At 31.9% G+C, this 19,651-nt stretch overlaps 1 protein-coding gene across 1 annotated transcript; it reads right to left on the reverse strand.

Moving 5' to 3' along the window:
- Positions 1–13,905: 13,905 nt before the first annotated feature.
- Positions 13,906–16,626, reverse strand: LOC132605898 (probable pectinesterase/pectinesterase inhibitor 17). The gene is made up of 2 exons (XM_060319203.1): positions 15,421–16,626; positions 13,906–14,772 (listed from the first exon to the last, which is right to left on the reverse strand). The coding sequence occupies exons 1-2, from the start codon at positions 16,295–16,297 to the stop codon at positions 14,081–14,083; spliced, it is 1,569 nt and encodes a 522-aa protein (XP_060175186.1). The 5' UTR covers positions 16,298–16,626; the 3' UTR covers positions 13,906–14,080.
- Positions 16,627–19,651: the final 3,025 nt, after the last annotated feature.

Here is a 19,651-nt window from a genome sequence, read left to right on the forward strand (position 1 = left end):
ATGTCTGGTAATTTCTGTTAAAAAAATAAAAGATATACAAATGAATTTACACGATATTTAAGTTATTGACAGATCCCGATCGAAAATATCGGATCCTGGTGAAGAACTGCCGCTGAAAAAATTAAAGAAACATTTTTCATTTGTGGCCAGGCTTTTTTCTCCCTCTCCCGCAATTGAATGTGATTTTGGTCTATTTCTCAATTGTTTAGTGAGAATCGTAAAGAAATAGATCTTGAGTCTAACTTAACCTCAAAAGCTAGCTCAAAGAAAAAAGGATTGCTGAAGCAATATAAAGAGACCACCCATCCCTTGGGTGAGTGGTGTGGGACACTTAACAAAATTCAATAACATTATAATTCCACTAGTGGATCTGGAGAGGGTGGTATGTACGTAGATCTTATCCCTACCTTGTGAAGGTAGAGAGGTAGTTTAATTTCGATAAACCCTGAAGACAAAAGCATATCAAAGCGAGTCTGAGAAGGACAGTAGTGAAGGAAATGAGACTAATTAGTTGAAAGAATAGAAGAATTTTAAGCATTAATAGTGAGTAATATGGTAGTGAAGGGTGACCATACGTACAAACTTTACCCGCGTAGAGCTAATGATCAATGAATACAAGACATAGTTTCATATTCAAATTTATCACCTAACTATAATTAAATGATAGGTATAAACATCCGGTGCGAGTAATTAAATTAGATTACTTGCAAATTGACAAGCGGCTAAAAGTAAATTGACTGTCTAGCTGAACAAGACAAATAGACGAGTTGAATATTCAAGAAGTACGTTATTTTTGTCCAGATCGACTGACACAACTTAGAGAAAAAATTAGAAATGCTTAGAATTGTACTCACATATTAATGAATGAATTTGTTCCATTTAGTTTTATTTCAAAATTACTGTTGATTGTTTTTGTGAAATTTAATTTATGGTGAACAATACAATTAAAATTTTCGGAAATTCTGGAAATAAACGAAAACAAAAGTACATGTGATCAAAAGAGTGCAACATAGATGACGTGCGGTGGTACTATGGGGGTGAACTTTTGTCTGTATCCAATTATGCCAATTCATTTTGTAGTAACATTTTAATTTACCTTTTGCTATATCATGTCACCTGATTATAGTTTTGTCTTTCAATCTCAACAAATGTACAACGGAGATAATAAGAGGGAGAATAGGAATTAGTTTCAAATTTATAGACTAATGTCTACAAAAGTGATTAATTTTTTCAAACAGCAAGTAATATTGTACACCTATGCACCATATACCAGACTACCAGAGTGCTTTTTCCTTTCCCCTGTTGACAACTTGACATACTACAAGCAAAGAGACAAGTTTATATAGGCATTTCATTTCACTTGCTTATTCTGGTTTTATTTATACAAAAATGAAAAAAGAAGCTGTGTGTGTACATCGTCAACACCTATTGGAAAGACCTATTAATGTCGAATCACAAGTGGATCTATTTCTTTCCTACAAAGGATTGCGAGTTTGGAATGGGGCATAAACTTTTGCACTTAACAATCTAAGATTTAAAAGGTCCAAACATATTCCAAACAATTGAAAAGGTTAGTATATTTCTATGGGTTGAAAATCATTTACACCCCCAACTTGGGTTTAAAAATTAAACTTCTTCCTCAACTTTGAAAATAGACATTCTTCTCCCTTTATTCTAATTGACTTTTTAAAATTCTTATTTTACCCTTACATTATCAACTTTTGTCTTCTTCTTCTTCTTCTTCTTCTTCGTCTTCTTTTTCTTACTTTTTTAAAATCATGATATTCTTTTTTTTTTTTTTTATCTATGTAACAAATTTTCTATAAAAAATAAATATTATCTTCTGGGTGAAAACAAAGTGAGAAATATTAATTGAGTATATAAGTTAATAGTGATTTATAATGAAGTAAATTACCAGAATAAAATAATTAATTTTATTTTTAACAATCAAAACTCTAATATCTATTTCTACAACTAATATTTACACATTGTTATAGGGAAGCAAATCAGGTAGCAGACGTATTAGCCAAAAATGCTTCTGTTAAAGGTGAATCTTCCATGTTTTGTAACTACCAGAACTTACCAAGAGAGGCAAAAGGTCCTTTTCAATTAGACAAGAGCCAACTGCCTAGTCTTAGGATAAGATATGATAAGGCTAATTTTTTTGTTAGTTAAAGTGTTTATAGAAGGAGAATTGTTGGAATGATTCAACAACATACTCCAACAGGATTCTATAATCCCTCTTTTGTAATGGAGGTTAGGCCTCAAGTCCCCCTCCTTATGTTTTTTGCCATGAAGAAATAAAAGCACACCCAAGCTTTAATGGGTGATTATATTTAAAATAAAAAAAAAAAATCTACAACTGAAAATATCAGGCAATAATAGCTAATGCAGCTAATACAACAAAAAAATTAATACAATAGAGACAAATTCTTAAAAATTATTTATTTATGTTGTAAATGAATTTTAAATTATAATTTAAGAAATATTCCATTAATGACAATCAAAACTTGTTTATTTTTATGGACAATAGAGAATAAGAGAGACGGTAGATTTAATTATACATAGACATCCTTGTACATACATATATACATACTTAATGCATATGTTGAAATAATTTATAAATATTACTATACTTGGGTAATAAAATTTCCAGTTACAAACAAAAAAAATTGAGATAACAATCATAAAAAATAGCACTAGATTTTGTGACAAATTCATAAAAGTGTTATTCCAAGTATAATGTTAATGAATTTAAATAAGAATTTATGAATACCTAAGTTATTTTTTTTATATTAAATGTATTATATAAATAGAGAGTTGAAAATAACAAGGACGAAATAGACATTGCATAGGATAAAGGGGGGAGGAATGATTATTGTTCAATGTTGAGAAGGGAATTTAATTTTTTAAGCAAAGTTGGGGGATGAAAATGATTTTCACTAATTTCTATGTGACTTTCACTATATATAAGCAGAGGCGGATCTAGGATTTGGAAGTTCCGGGTGCCACACCCGCTTTGAGCAGTAGCTTACAGCAACGGTATCCTATGTTGTTCCGACGTCCAACACGCACTTGTCGATATTTTTGAAGAGTCCGAGCAACATAGAGTCATAGACGGTATCAATATTTAAAAAGCAATAAGTAAATTTTATCATTAATTTTGTAAACAGGGAGATCCTTGATTGTTGGTGTATTTTAGTCTTTAGTTCGAAGAGGATGAGGGCTCTATTCTACTTAATTTTCTACTTAATTTCAAATTTTTAACAATAAAAGTTCACTTGAATATTTGTTTAAAAAAAAAAAAAGGAAGACAAGCTGGATTCGAACCACCGAGCACGCTAAAATAGTTATAAGAAATGCAGCAGATGGGATTCGAACTCGCGTACAAGGAGCGCAGAACTTAACACTTAGGCCCCTGGCCCATGAGTTGCATTATTACTACAGGTGGCACCGGTTATATTTATACTCCCCTGGATAAAAAAAAAAAAAGAGTCCACTTAGCCATTTACACACCCTTTAAGAAAATACTAACTCCTAAATAAAAATAGGTTATTTGACTAAACTACTCCTAATTAAATAGACATTGGGATTTGATCAAATAACACTTAATAGGGGCAAATATGAAAAAACAAGGTTAATTCTTTCTTGATTTGCTAAGTGGACTCTTTTTTTTATTCAAGAAAAAACGCCTAAGTGGACTCTTTTTTTGATCCGGAGGGAGTACTATTTTTCATAGATTTATACATATATATACAGATATATACAGATATATACATATACACATATATATACATATACATATACATACATATATATATATATATATATATATATATATATATATATATATATATATATATATATATATATATATATATATATATATATATATATATATATATATATATATATATAGAGAGAGAGAGAGAGAGAGAGAGAGTTTCAATTGAGATGTCTGGGTGCCGTGGCATCCCAACCTTGTACATAGATCCGCCCCTGTATATAAGCCAAATCAAATTAATTTTCCTACAATGACAAAACAATTAGTGAAAGGGAATTTGAGACACAAGATAATGATGTAGATTTTCATGAATTGAAGATGAATAAAGCCCAAATATAAACAAATATCAAATATTTGAACCTTTTAATTTAATTCCTCCATTAGTAAATAATAACTATTATTTTGTTTCCTATATCGAACACGTGTTCAAGAAAATAATTGTTATTTTTGTAAAACACAATATGTACGACCTGAAGTTTTCAAAAAATTAATTCGACACAACCAAACACACATATAAACATTTCACTTGAATTCGACTCAACAAATTGTCTACCGAATTTAGTTTACTCCTTCTGTCCCAATTTATATGATGTAGTTCACTTTTTGAGAGTCAAACACGAAAAAATTATATCGCAATTTATTCATATGTTCTTTCAATATTTTAAATTATTAATTATTATGACTTATACTCCTTCCATTCCAATTTAAGTATCTTAGTTTGACTAGACTCAAAGTTTAAGGAATAAAGACTTTTGAATCTTATAGTCCAAAATTAAAGATGTGTGTAATGTATTAAAATATGTTTTAAATCTTGTGGTTTTAAACTTGACATTTAAGAGGTTTGAATTATCAACATATTAAATATAAAAGGAGACACTATTTTTGAAACATATCAAAAAGAAAAGTAAGACACTTAAATTGGAACAGAGGGAGTAATACTTTTTATGTAGCTTTTAAATATGTAATTTTTCAAAAAACTTAAAACGTGTATGTCCGAATTCACAATCAAAATAAAAAAGTTTGATTCTTGAAATTCGAATTATGTCATATAAATTGGGACGGAGGGAATATATCTAGTTAGGGGTGTTCATGGTTCGGTTTGGGTCGGTTATTGATTAAAACCATAACTAAACCAATTTAGTTGGTTTCTAAATGTCTAAAACCACAACCAAACCAAATAAAATAATAACCACCGGTTTGGTTATTGTCGGTTTGGTTCAATTTTTCGGTTTATGACTAGCAGCCATGAGACTTATCAGTAAAACATTAAAAAGTTGAAAAAGACATGTCTTTTTTTGGTTCAAACGATAACTTTTATTTATAGTTTAAGGTAGAATATACATCATAGAAACATTTTCACTATTAGTGATAGTGTAATACTCAAGTTATCCAAAGTTGCTAAACTATTACATATAGAGCTAAAAACTAACTTAGTAGTGGCTGCACCATTTTTGTCATCTTAATACACATACCTGGAAATAAAGTAGAGCGTAGGAGCTTTTAGTTGTTGTTACAAACATACATATTATAAATTAAACAAAAAGACTACCTAAAATTAAAATTAAAATATATGAAATAAAAATAACTTTGTGTAATGATCCCAAACATTGGGGCAGTACTTGCATTTTGCCCTCAATTCTCCCATTTTATTAAGAAAACTTTGTGTAATGATCCCAAACTTCAGACTCTATCCCGAGGGTAGGGTCTCGACTACAGAGTTGTTCTTTTTTCCTTAAACAATTATGTGAAATAAGTAGACCAAAAATCAAATTAATGATTAAAATGTATAAAAATATTTATAATTATTTATGAAAAACTAATATTATACATATAAATAATTATAAAATTTATGTATATAATTTATCGGTTTGGTTCGGTTATTTATTCAGTTATTTTTTAATAGAATCATAACCAAACCAAATATTATCGATTTTTAAAATTTAAAACCAAACCAAACTAAATATCAAATTTTTTATTCGGTTTGATTTTTCGATTTAGTTTTAGTTTTAACCAAAACCGCGAACAACCCTATATCTAGTGAATCATTTTACTTTTGATTTTATTTCCGACTCATTTAACGTTTGATGATATCAGATATGTACTTCACAGGGTCTGCAAAGGAAGTAGATGTAGGGCTGAGATTGAAGGCTGGTAGGGCCCAGATGACGCATAGTGAAATCATTGTCTCCGTTTTGATTTGGTGAGAACTCCGTTATTGATGACATGGACCCGTTACAGATGGCTGAAATGAACGGCAACCAATGGTATTGCGGTAGGTATAATACTTATTCGGCCCTACTTCTACTTCACATCATTATGGCCTACTTCCCTACATACGCGGAGGAGAAGAAACTAAAAGGAAAAAATAAAAATAAAAGAGATATACTCGGTCATTTTATATGAAAGTGTTTGATTGGACACGAAATTTAAGCAATAAAATTTTTTTTTAGAAATTTGTGGTCTAAAGCAAATCGTAAAAATTTGTATGGATATAAATCATTTCATCAATGGTAAATATGTAAATTTAAAGTTGAATTGTTACTAAATATAAAAAGATGTCATTCTTTTTAGATTGACTAAAAATAAAGTGTATCATATAAATCGGGATGGAGGTAGTAGTTATTACTGCCTCTGCTTTGTTCGTATTACTTCCTTTTTTGTGTCTTTTCTGTATCTGTTTAAAAAAGAATGTCACTTTTTATATTTAGTAATAACTCTTTACGTTCAACATCCCATATGACATATTTATGACCATAAGACTAAAAGGTCATTTTGGTACATTGCATATATTTTTAGTTTAAGATCACAAGATTCAAAAATCTCTTTTATTTTCTTAAATTTCATGCCGAGTCAATCTAAGACAAACAAATTGAAACGGAGGAAGTATATACTAACATGTGAAATTGTTTTACACTATTAACTTAGTTAACTCTGTGATAACGGGTTACCAATCAATATTTTGAAAAGGGTTTAAGTTTTATGCAATGATAATATACACGTTTTTTATATAATCAAGTTATGTTGACCAATAGTTTAGAAGTCTGATATGGTAATCAAAAGAAAATAACAACTTGCAATAACTAATTAAATTGCACTGATAATGTAATGGCCGGAAAAAAGGAACTTACTCACATAGAGTATTTACGTGAAATTTCATCAATTTATTGTAGTTAAGTATACATATTTGAGATGATAAAAGACAATGTTATATACTTGTTTGATTTGATTTAAATAACAAATGAAGATGATGTTTACAACAAATAATAATTAACACTACATACTACTACATATACTTTTGATTTCAACTATACATATTGCATCCATATATATGATATGCACATGTATAAAATCGTACATGTTCTGAACTCATTGAATTTGATTCTTAATTTGCCTCTAGATATACGAAAAGGACGATCAGAAATTCATAGCAAAAAAGTAGAAACGAAAGAAATCTCTTTTCAGAAAAGGTAAAAAGCTCCGTCACACTACTGATTGGATTTGTATTTTGATAATGTTAAAAGAAGTTAAGAGATATTATGGATTTGCATTATTACATTTTAGCACAAAAAAAGCGAAAAACATGCAGTTATTTTTTTTTAAACTACTAAAACAACTATACAGTAGCTGAGGGCATGAGATGGGGAAGTAGTGATCGCTAGAAACATTGGACAAGTGTGTGCTACCAGCAATACATGCTTACTACGAAAGTTAAGGAAAGTGTACATGAATACGGCATTGTCTACTGGTAATATAGGGAAATATGCATTCTTTTTCTCTTAGGAGTTGTTTGGTTGTAAACAAGTTATCTCAAGATTCTGGAATTAGTTATACTGCGATTTTATTCTAATCAAATATGAGATAAATTCATCTCAAATATAATCTTGGGATTATTTATTCTTATCTCTTGTATCAAACGAGTCCTTAGAGTTTAAATTATAGGTACAAATCGAATAGAATAATATTTAACATGTTCTAGTGTCCTCCACTTAGCAGGTTTTGGTTCTGTGTTTTTGTTGTTTTGAGGCAGCAGGCTGTGTTAAGTTTAATTGTGGCACTGTAATGTTCACATTTTGGCAATTAATAAAGCTAAGTTAATTACCAACAAAAAGAAAGAGTCAAATTATATCAATAAAAAACATCAATGTATATTACAATATTACATGCACCAACAATGTGTATAATTTAAATCCTTTTCTCCACCAAGTATGTTAGCAACATTTAGTGATTTCGTTAACCGGTTGATAGTCATATGTTTTAGGGATCCATATAGTCTCAGAATCACCACAACATTTCTATCCAAATTTAGGCATATTTTGATGTACTTTAAGAGTTGCACAATACAAATGTTGCAAAAGGAATGTTTAATTGTCATAGTGGCCGACATTCTTGCTACAATTTTCAGAGGTATGACATTGAATATTGTATTCTCAGAAGTTAGATCCCGGAAAACCAAGGTTCTCAATTCCCCAAAACAGAGAAAAACCAGTGAAAAAATCACGCATCTGAATTAGTATCTGTATGGTAAATAATCTACAACCATGTTGACTTTTCTTAGACGGTGTTTGACTTTTTATTTTTTCAGCAAGATGCAAGAAAGAATCAAGTTCAAACATAAGGGTGATATAAATGTTGTCACATAAACATGTGATTCTTGCACGTATTAATTTAATCAATTTTGATCCATCTAAACTCAGCTCAATTTACCCATGTGACACCCCTAATCACCTGTATTCCGTAGAAGATTTCAATTAATACGTAATTGTTTTAAGTTCAGATTATTTTATTCACAATTTTTTTATTTAATTTTTTTGGGAAAAGGTCAATTACTACCGTTCTTGTTATGAAATACCATCGAGCTTAAGAAAAAGACATTAAAAAGGAAATAAATTAGAAATGAATTCACGAGGAACAGAGTATTTGCTATGTCTTCACGAACATTGGATCGAAGATCATGGCTTGAAATACAATCTGTTATGAGTTCAAGAAAGCGTAAAGATGCAATAAATTTATTGTTCATAATATACCATTAACCTATATCCCACGAAGGCTTGTCAAACAATTGTATTATTAATCTCTTTTCACAAGCACACGTTGGGTTAAGAAAAGTTTTTAGGGGGACACTGACCAATATTAATTATTACCGTGATCTTATTCACTTTTTGTTGTCATTTATTGAGAAAAGCTAAGCTTTACCTAATAACACATATAATTAGACGTCAGGATACAGTATAATTGCATTTTGGTTAACAAGTCCCCTTCAAAATTATGACTGTAATAATATGGATAAGAAGCAATGGCAAATGAGGGTTAAAATAGTGGGCAGTCAAATGATTAAAATTAATCATCTCCTTCAGTTAATTTGCTTCTATTCACTAAGTGTAAAATGTCATAAGGCAGACGCAAGCAGTACGAAAAGGCAAAGAGCAATTAAGAAGATTAATTTGAGACTTTAAGTAAAACAAACCACTGTTTAATCTCCTTTTGGGGTCGTGTAGTTGTAGTAGTTCAGAATTATATTTGTAGCAATAGAATTGACAATTAACTGTCGCTAGATGTTTGGACATGAACTTGAAATCATGATTCTACCCTGCTTCCGAAAAATTCTCAAAATCCGAAATGAAAAGGCATCAACGAAATGAAAAAGTTACAAAAGAAGTTGAGCAACTTATATATGCTATACAAAAAGATACATTATCTATACACTAAAATTGAGTTGATTTCGTGTGTTTATACATGATTATACTAATCATACACATTATATATGCAGAGTATATATAATATTTATATATAACTATACAGAACCGATACATTATCTATACACCGATGATATAATGGGCTACAAAACATATACATCTATACACCGATATATAGTGGACTACACTGAATGCAAACTAGATGTGTGAGTTGTATATATAAATTATCCGCTCCCCCCCCCCCCCCCCCCCCCCCCCCCCACACACACACACACACAAGCCCCCAACATTTAAAGTTATGGGTCAAGTTTTTAAAAATTGAAATTATGAATCTTGAATTAAAATTCTACCTTTTAGGTGAATTTAGGATTTAAAATCAAAATTTTAAATTAAAGTTGAAGTTTTGTTTAAAAGCTCATAAACAAATACAATCCATTTGATACATCAGGAGGTGGTTGTTGTTGTTCCTCCTCTGCTTCATCTTCTTCTATTTTTTTTTATTTTATTTTTTTGCAATTTCACGCATACACTTGTATGATTTACATATATAAAAATAAAAACAGATAAGGTTAAAGATCCAAAAGAATTTCACAATCCTTTGGATACATAAGGAGGTGGAGTGCACAATCATGATTAAGGAAATTGGAAAGATACAACAGTACTCCCTCCGTTTCAATTTATATGATATAGTTTGACTAGACACGGAGTTTATGAAAGAAAGGATGACTTTTGAAACTTGTGATCTATAACAAGTCATAAATGTTTAAGTGGCTGTAAATCATTTTATTAAGGATAAAAGGAAAGTTTTAAGGTTAATTGTTTCTACATATAGAAATATACCATTTTTTTAAGACAAACTATAAAAAAGTGTGTCACATAAATTGGAACAGATGGAGTATTTGTTTCTGCTGACTAAAACAACTTTTGTTGGCTAGAGAAACCGTTCTACTATGTCTAGAGTAACCAACTTTTGCGGATATTGCTTCTTGAACTTCCGACCTCATGTTTTTGAAGTTATGCTTTCACAAAACCATCTTTAGATCCACAATTTCAATATCATACTCGCGTGACTGAAATTGATTCTGATGCGAGTGAATTTAAAACTTTGTAAATTTAAACTATTCCTTAAATAAGGGGATCCTAGAAACAAGTATTTGTGCACTTAACCACTTACCCTTAACAAGTCTGACTGTCTAAGACACGGGCCGTCAATATTTCATGCTCCTTTTTAGTTGCACATTCACAATGATGAGTCATACTTCTTCTGTTTCAATTTAAGTGGCACCTTTCGGATTTTAAGATTCAAACAAGTCTTTGTTTGATTGTAAATTTTTCATATAATTTTTTGAAATATTTTAAATTGTCAATCATTGTGACTTGTAATACTTTTACATAGTTTCCAAATATTTAATTTTTTATTTCAAAACACTTGAAGATTCCATGCCCGAATTCACGATCAAAATTAAATTGTTCGACTCTCGAAATCCGAACTGTGCCATATAATTTAAGACGGAGGGAGTAACTCATAAGCATGTATTTTAGTGTAAATTTTAAGATTCAAACAAGTCTTTGTTTGATTGTAAATTTTTCATATAATTTTTTGAAATATTTTAAATTGTCAATCATTGTGACTTGTAATACTTTTACATAGTTTCCAAATATTTAAATTTTTATTTCAAAACACTTGAAGATTCCATGCCCGAATTCACGATCAAAATTAAATTGTTCGACTCTCGAAATCCGAACTGTGCCATATAATTTGAGACGGAGGGAGTAACTCATAAGCATGTATTTTAGTGTGTGCATCTCGCTTTATTTCTATTAGGCTTGAGCTGAAATTGGTCCAATCAAAATGGGCTGAGGTAATAAATGGGTTGGGTTAACATTGGCCCAAAAGTTACTTGGGCTGAAATGAGCTAAAAATAGGTTGGGTCATGACCCGCCCAACTTGATCCAGTTTTTTTGAAGGGTCTATTTTCTAGAAAAATATTCTTCGCGAAAAATATTTTTCCTGAAAATTATTTTCGCAGATTTTTCGTGAAAATTATTTTCGCGGATTTTTCGTGAAAAATATTTCCCTTCATATTAAACATACCACAAACTTCTAAGATACATGATACAAGAAAAATGTATACTTAAAAACAATAAAGTAAATCTCAAGCAATAAATCCAAATTTAAGTAAATCTTATAAATGAGCTAGAGTTGGGTTAGTATTGGGCTAAGTTGGAGATCACTTTAAAATGAGCTATGTTAGGTTGGGCTAAAATCAACCCAATATGAAAATATCTTGAGCCCGATCCATAAAATTTTAGGTGGGTCATCACCTTTTGGGCCAAATTTGACATCCCTAGGCCAAATACATCGACCGCCACCCTAAACATGGTGCAATTTTTTTATTTAGACATTTTATTTTGGGGTTTGATCTGTTGAACACTCTTATGTTTATCAAAATTTGCCTATTGAATTCTTCAGTGGGCAATTCGCACCTTCTTTTGGGGTGGTCTTTAAATTTTGCCTCTCATATTTGAAATCTTTAAATTTTGCCCTTTCGCTAAAACTCATGGGTTTCAGGTTTGAACCCCCACTCAGTCAAAATTTTTTAAAAAATTCGCAAGGCACAGTTTACATTTCGCTATGCCCCCACCGGCATACACTTGTGAAGGAATTACTAAAGTTATGCTGGACCCGGCATACTTATGCCTTATGGGCAGACTTGGCATAAGTATGCCGGGTCCGGCATAACTTTGGTAATTCCTTCACAAGTTTATGCCAGGTCCGGCATACTTATGGGCAAAATTTTAGTTAAGCCTTAACTAAAGGCATAACTAAAAGTATGCCCCATAAGACATAACTTTTTCTTAAGACATAGACTTTGTCTTCTAAGACATATTTTTAGTTATGTCTTAAGGAAAAGTTCCGTCTTATGGGGCATACTTTTAGTTGTGCCTTAACTAAAAGTGTGCCCCATAAGACATAATTAGGAAAAGACTTTTAGTTAAGGCTTAACTAAAAGTTTACCCATAAGTATGCCCCCACCGGCATAAACTTGTTAAGGAATTACCAAAGTTATGCTGGACCCGGCATACTTATGTCAAGTCTGCCCATAAGGCATGAGTATGCCGGGTCCGGCATAACTTTGGTAATTCCTTAACAAGTGTATGCCGGGTTCGGCATACACACGACCCAAACCTTGCCTTGCAATTTTTTTTTTAATTTATGCTTGAGCCGGTGTTCGAACCCAGAACTTCCTGATTTCTGTGTGAACGCTCAAGGTTGCAATGCGAAGGGCAAAAATTAAAGACCAGCAATATGAGGGGCATAATTTAAAGATCACAAATATGAGGGGCAAAATTTAAAGACCACCTCAAAAGAAGGGCAATCCGCGCAAAAAAATGTTCTTCACTGACAGTTCGATCTAACTGAAAGTTCATACAAAAAGTGAAGACTCAACAACAGAGAAGCCTAATTTCTACAAGTATACAAGAAATAAGTCATGGCTTTAATAGCTAGTGACCCAAGCACAAGTTCATGAGTTTGAATGTAACTTCGGGTCCGTTCGGACATGATTTGAAATTAGGTTGGTTTGAAGTCGATATTTTGTTTGAACATGCAATTTAGAATTCTCATAAATATGAAAATCCCATAATTTGTGAAAACTATCACAAACTTCCCTAACTCTTAAAATCTGACCATATGAACAAACCATAGTTAATAAACATTGTATCGGAATATCCTAAGACACCACATTAATAAATCGCATATCTACATGTTTCTTTTATAAATAAATGTTTGCAATTACATGTTATTACAAACTTTCAAATACATATAATTTTTACAATGATCCACTGGTACAAAAAATCAACAATAGTAGTAATAGCTATTCTTTAACATAATCCTTCCACATAATGGTATGAACAATTTCTTCACATCGAGCATGGGTCTTTATTACAAATTTTAAAGTGATGAGTCGTTTTTTACAAAATATAATTTTATATCTCTGGTTTTACATTTAAAATTTTGAAGTCACTAACTTAGAATTTGAAATCCTACTTTTGGAGAATTTAGAATTGGATATCATGATTTGAAATTAAAATTGAAGTTTTGTGCAGATTTCATAAATAAACGCTTATTTCAAATTAAAACTTAGAAATTGAGACCCCAAATCTTATGGCCAAACGCCTACTAATAGTCTAATATGGTTCAATAAGTGTCCCATTTTATGCACTTTAAAGTATTTTCCCCATCTAGAAATTTCATTCAGACAACCATCAGTTGTAAACCACTTGACTCTGCACGCTAGATGATAGCACAACACTACAACTTTTCGGAACTTTGTAATAGCAAATGGTGCAAAGACCGATATAGATATAGTTAAGAAACAAGATGTAAGACCTGAATTAATTGCTCAAACCCCTGTTTTTGGCAGTAGAATTTGTTTATAAGAACTTCAAATTGATGCATTAACTTTTACATATATACATAACACAATCAGTAACTTATTGAAGAACTCAATTTGCTGAGCATCATTCAAGAATAAAGAACAAAACAATAGCAATGAAGAAAAAGAAATGCAAAAGTAATAAGTATATATTTTTTTTAATCTTAGAGGCCAGCCATGAATGGAATACTGGTGGATGGCAACCATGATCGACCAACTATAAAATTCTCCACATTAAATTTTGATGCTTCACTTGATCTTGTAATCACACGATAACCACGCCACTTTACTCTTCTATTAGTAGATGATCCTGGGCCAGTATTTCTATATTCCCCATAGTACAAAGTATTTAAAGCAAAATTGCCATCCCACTCTAGCCAACCAGCCGGATCCACCAACGAGTCCATAGAATTTTGAATAAATACAGTTCGTGAATATTGTTTCCATGGTCTTCCCAAATATGTCTTGAATGAACCTAACACTGGCTTAAGGTCTGATCCAGCCATTACTCGCGAATTGTGGATTGAAATTCCGGTATTTTGGTTGGGATCCATTCGACCTTGTGCTGTTATAGTAATTTTTTGCTTATTCATAGGTCTCCTTGCATATATCATGCAGTTCTGGAGAACCACCGCGGCGTTACCAAAAATAAAGTCTACTGTGCCGTAGATGTAACATTCTTTGTAGAATTGTCGTTGTGAATGGACGTAAAGAGTGTCTTGATACCCTTCAAATCCACAGCAGTAGAAAACTGAAAGGTCAGATCCAGAGCGTAGTGCTACTGCTTGGTGATTTTGTGGACCTGCAGTGTTACGGAATGTAATGCCTCGAGCAATAAATCCTTCCCCAGTTACAACTGCAAGTAATAAAAGAAAGGTAAGTTTGATAGGGATTTAGTTGATATACAATAGTGTAACTGCAACAATTTTAGCAGGTTATCTGCTTTATTTTTTATATATTAATCTAACTTATCATGGAACATATAACTATTTCAAGTGATTTAATTGTATAGAAGTTATTTTACTGTAAGTTAATATGTTGCAAAAGAAGGTAATGAAGTAATTTCTACAAAATAGTTGCAGACTACATGTAAGTTAATGTTAGAAATGTGTGATCCTTCGGTTGTTGATTTTATTGTTATGATGGAATATGAATGACCTAGTCAATATATGGAAAGTTGTAAAAATCCTATCAAAACGAGCATGACTATATGAAATTGAAAAAGCACAATTTGCCATAGTTATATGCTCTGTAGTAACCACTTTGAAGACCATATATTTCGCGTTTTATTAAGGGAGATAATTTCTCATTCTGATCTTTTTTTTTCTTTTGTGGCTTTAATTAAAAAAATTGATCTAAAATAAAGGTAACATCTTATCAAATAGTTTGCTTAAAGGATGTGACAAAACCTTAAACAATCGATTGCAAGTATCAAAGGGAGTAGTGATGTTCATTCGAACCAAAAAAGTAGTGATGTTCAAATTAAAACATAGCAGTAGCTTACCAACAGTAGCAGAGCTGAATGTGGTAAAACCTCCTCCTACACTTTGGCTACCGGTAATAATTGTGTACCTTAACCCATCACCAACTAGCATAATATTCTTCATTTGGTTTCCAATCTCCAAATTTTCTGTATAAACTCCACGTTTCACATGAATTACAAACCTTCCATTTCCTCTCCTTTTAGCAGCAGCATCAAGTGCAGCCTTAATTGTCCTAAAATTTCCTGAACCATCTTGAGCTACCACAAGATTTGGCCTTATATCCGAAGATGATTGCAACAATTTTCGATCACCAGGAGAAACCCAAGTTGGAAAACCATCTTTGTAAGTTTGCTTTGGTGTGGAGCCATTATTATTGAGTGCTAAAGTGTTACGAATTAATTCTGGCGCGTTATAATTATTTGACAAGAGAGGTAATATGTGGTCCGATACACCTAGCTCAATAAATCCAGCTCGACAAGTTTCAAGATTTGTCAAGGCCGTACTGAGCCAAGTTTGTGCATCAAAATCAGTACATTTGATGTTGGGGTCGAGGGTTCGGTTGAGCTGGAGAATCGTGCTCTCATAGAGCTTTAGGCAATCATTCCAAGCGACCTTCTCTCGTTCGTTCCTACACTTTGTACCAAGTGCTTTGGTGTATTTTTCGGCTTTAAGGGCTCTGTCCATGACTATTTGCATGGCCATCTTTTTGAAATCGGACTTGGTTTTGGGTGCAAAATGGTGAGGACCATGACTCATAAAATACTTGCATTGCTCCGGGTAGGGAGTTCTGTTACACCAAGAATTGATTTCATTCGAAGAGGGTTTGAACGATAAGGCAGGTAAAATGAATATAGAGAAAGAAAGCAATAGCATGAACAAACCAAGATTTATTGCCATTTCTTTCTTTGTTTACGTCAGTTTTTTTTTTTTTTTTAATGCTTTGGAATTTGGATGGTTATAACAATGAGGGGGGTTAGCTTATATAGTTGCATAAAGTACGGTGCGAAATTGTTTGGATATGTTTTTGAACACGCAATGGAGAAGGACAAAATTGACGATAAACAATAGCAAAGTCAAAGGCAAGTTTTTAAAAGTATAAAGATTCCCTTGACCAATGCCTAAAGAAATGTTCCAAACAGAATTTGATTTTGTCCAAATGCTGTACAGAACATCTATTATAATTTGGAAAGGAACCTTCTTCCACAATTAACGAGTTACTAGTTAGTAACATTTAGTTATAGGATGTCCATGTAATACCAAATACTGTATGAAACTAACACGAAGCGCCTCTTACTATAATTGGAGAATGAATTATCTGGTTGTTAGCGGAAGGAGCCCAGTGTAAAGGGCGGATCTATGTGTATGGGAGGGAGTGTCACGGCACTCGCAAACTTTGGTCGAGACTGCACATACACATACGTAAATATAGAAAAAAATAGGCTAAATATATTAATTGACACTTGGATTACCAAAAGGGTGCTTGGTGCCACTGGCAATGCCTTTAGTTTTCTGCATTTTAGCATTTAGGAGTTGTTTCTTCATTTTTGAATATTTTTTCTCATTTTCTTTAAACATTAAACATAAAGTATAGAGGTTTCCTTCCTCACTGATGTGCTTTTCCAACTCCTTCGATGACTTATTAGTAGATGATAGAAAAATTATTATTTTTCTCCAGGAGCACAACTCTGGTAAATCTAATTGCAGAGACCTACAAAATAGAAATTCTTGAATAAATTACTGTTTTATCAAAGATGAAAGTTCATCTTTGCTAGATAATCTTTTGGTAGAAGGATAATTGTCTAGTATAATTTTGAATGAGTCAATTTTCATGAAAAACGATGAGTTGGAAAATGTCTCTAAACATTCTTTTGTTTCAAAGTTCAGAGTGCTTATTAGTATAAGTTTTGGCTAACGAGCCATTTTTCTCGTACAAAATACATACTCCAATTGAAAAATATATTATGCTTTTTTCCCAAGTTATCATAATCAGTACGTAATTTTTTTGGTCGATCAATTTATTTATATAAATGAAAAGACGAATAACCCGAATGGAAACGTAAATAAATAACACCAACTAAATGTATACTCTATTTGAACCATATAAATTGTAATATGTTTAAGTTCAAATATGTGGCACCCGAGATCTTCAAATCTTGGATCCGCCTCGGTAAAGAGCCCTATTTGGTGAGCCAACGACTAGGCAAAGGTCTTTTTGGATGGTAATAATGCACGTGAAGCAAGAGGATATGCACCTTTGTTTTCGAATGGTGGTCAGTGACAGTGGCGGATCCAGGATTTTCGACTCGTGAGTGCTCACTTCTTTTAATATAAAGTTACTACAAGTCATATAGTATAAGTACACAACTATTTAACCGTGATAATTTAAAAGCCTAATGAGAAAGTTACGATAAATATTACCATTAAAAAAAAAACACTCTTCACTTTTTGAAAAAAAATATGATTAACTTGAAGGATTTTTTTTAGCTAAATTGTCTTTTTCTATGTCACAAGAAATTAAATAAATGTAAAAGGAAATTAAAAACTAAACGAATTATCAACTAAAGATTACTCTGAGTTATAAAAAACAATTATGTCCCTGAGGATCGAACCCTCACGCTTCCCAAACATACGACCTTAAAGGCAGCCTCCCCACCAAAGCACCCATTCAACACGTTGTTCCCTAGGTGCTATTGATTTAATATGAACCACCTTTAATCAGTTTCTATACAGATATAAATAATTTACGTCGGAGTTAATGGGTGCTCGAGCCCCCGGTAGCCAATAAGTGGGTCCGCCCCTGGTCAGTGGTACTGGTGGGACTTTAAGGGGAGAAAAAAGATAATAAAACTGTTAATCATTATCTCAAAGCTATTTAATGTTTGGTCGTTTTTTTATGCGGAAATAAAATTTTAACAAACATATTACCTTTTTCTAAACAACAGGAAAATTCTAGTACAATATATTGGAGTTTGAAACTTAATTATTGTACATGTGAAATTCCAGCACACTATGCTGGAGTTCAAGAATTTTTTAGAGTTCGAAATGTGCACTTTAAACTTCAATAAAAGTTCATGGAGCTTGAACTGCTTCATTCTCGAACTCCAGGACAATGCCATGGAGTTTTCCTGGAGTTCTATTTGCACCAGTTCACAAAATTTCTAAAGTTCCGCTAGCACCATTTTGAACTCATGGAAAATTTCGTAGAGTTCTATTTCCATCATTTTAGATTTTTTTTTAAAGTTTCATTTGCACCATTTTGAACTCAAAGAAAATTTTATGGGTGGTACCTACAAATACAGTTTCTAATGTACAAAAATAAATTATACAGTAATAGAGTAATTTGATTTCATGTGTGGTACTTGAGAAAATAATGGGTAATTTTATGAGTGGTACTTATCTAAAAGTGAACTAATAAAGATTCAAACTCTATACAAAATATTCTTGGAGTTTAAACTGCATATTTTAAGTTCTAGTAGCTTTGAACTCCAGCACATTGTACCTCAGTTTCACTTACGAAAGATATTTTTATCCAAATTTTATTTCGACCTTATGATTATTTCTCAATTACATTTTAAATGGCGATTAGATATAAACAAGCAGTTAAAAATTGGCTTTCCGGGCTACTTGTCAGACTTTACGAGATGAAAATTGAGAAGCCCATTGGATTATGCCCAGTTCAGGTATGGTATTGGACTGTTTGGTGAATTGACAATTTCAAACTTCTCTTGATCGACTACTTTTTAGCTTTGTTGATTTGACGTTAAGGAAGCTTCAGTTGGCAAAAAGCACTCTTACCAGTCTACCACAGGACAAAGGCTGACATTTTAGTTTTACAAGTCACAAATACATCTGTTTCCAAATTCCATCATGTACTTTTTTTGTGGCAGGAAATTATTGAGGGGTGGTTTGATACGTAGATAAAATTATGGCAGGATTATAATTTTGGGATTAATTTATTCCATCTTTTGGGACTAATTTATCTCATCTAGGAGATGAGATAAAATAATTTCAGGATTAATGAGATAAGATGGGATATCCCATCTTTAAGTTTGGGATGCACTTTATACTTTGTTTAGTATAAGGTATAAATTTATTCCAAGATAAATTTATATTTTTTACCAAACATGGTACAAAATTAATCTCACAGTTAGTGCTGGGATATCCTAACTAATACCGTGTACCAAACGACCCCTAAGTACATGCTATTGGTTGGTTTATTCCTTCTTATATATTGCAATAGAGAAAATACAA

The sequence above is a fragment of the Lycium barbarum genome, chromosome 1, assembly GCF_019175385.1.
Source record: "Lycium barbarum isolate Lr01 chromosome 1, ASM1917538v2, whole genome shotgun sequence".
In the NCBI taxonomy this organism is placed as follows: Eukaryota; Viridiplantae; Streptophyta; class Magnoliopsida; order Solanales; family Solanaceae; genus Lycium; species Lycium barbarum.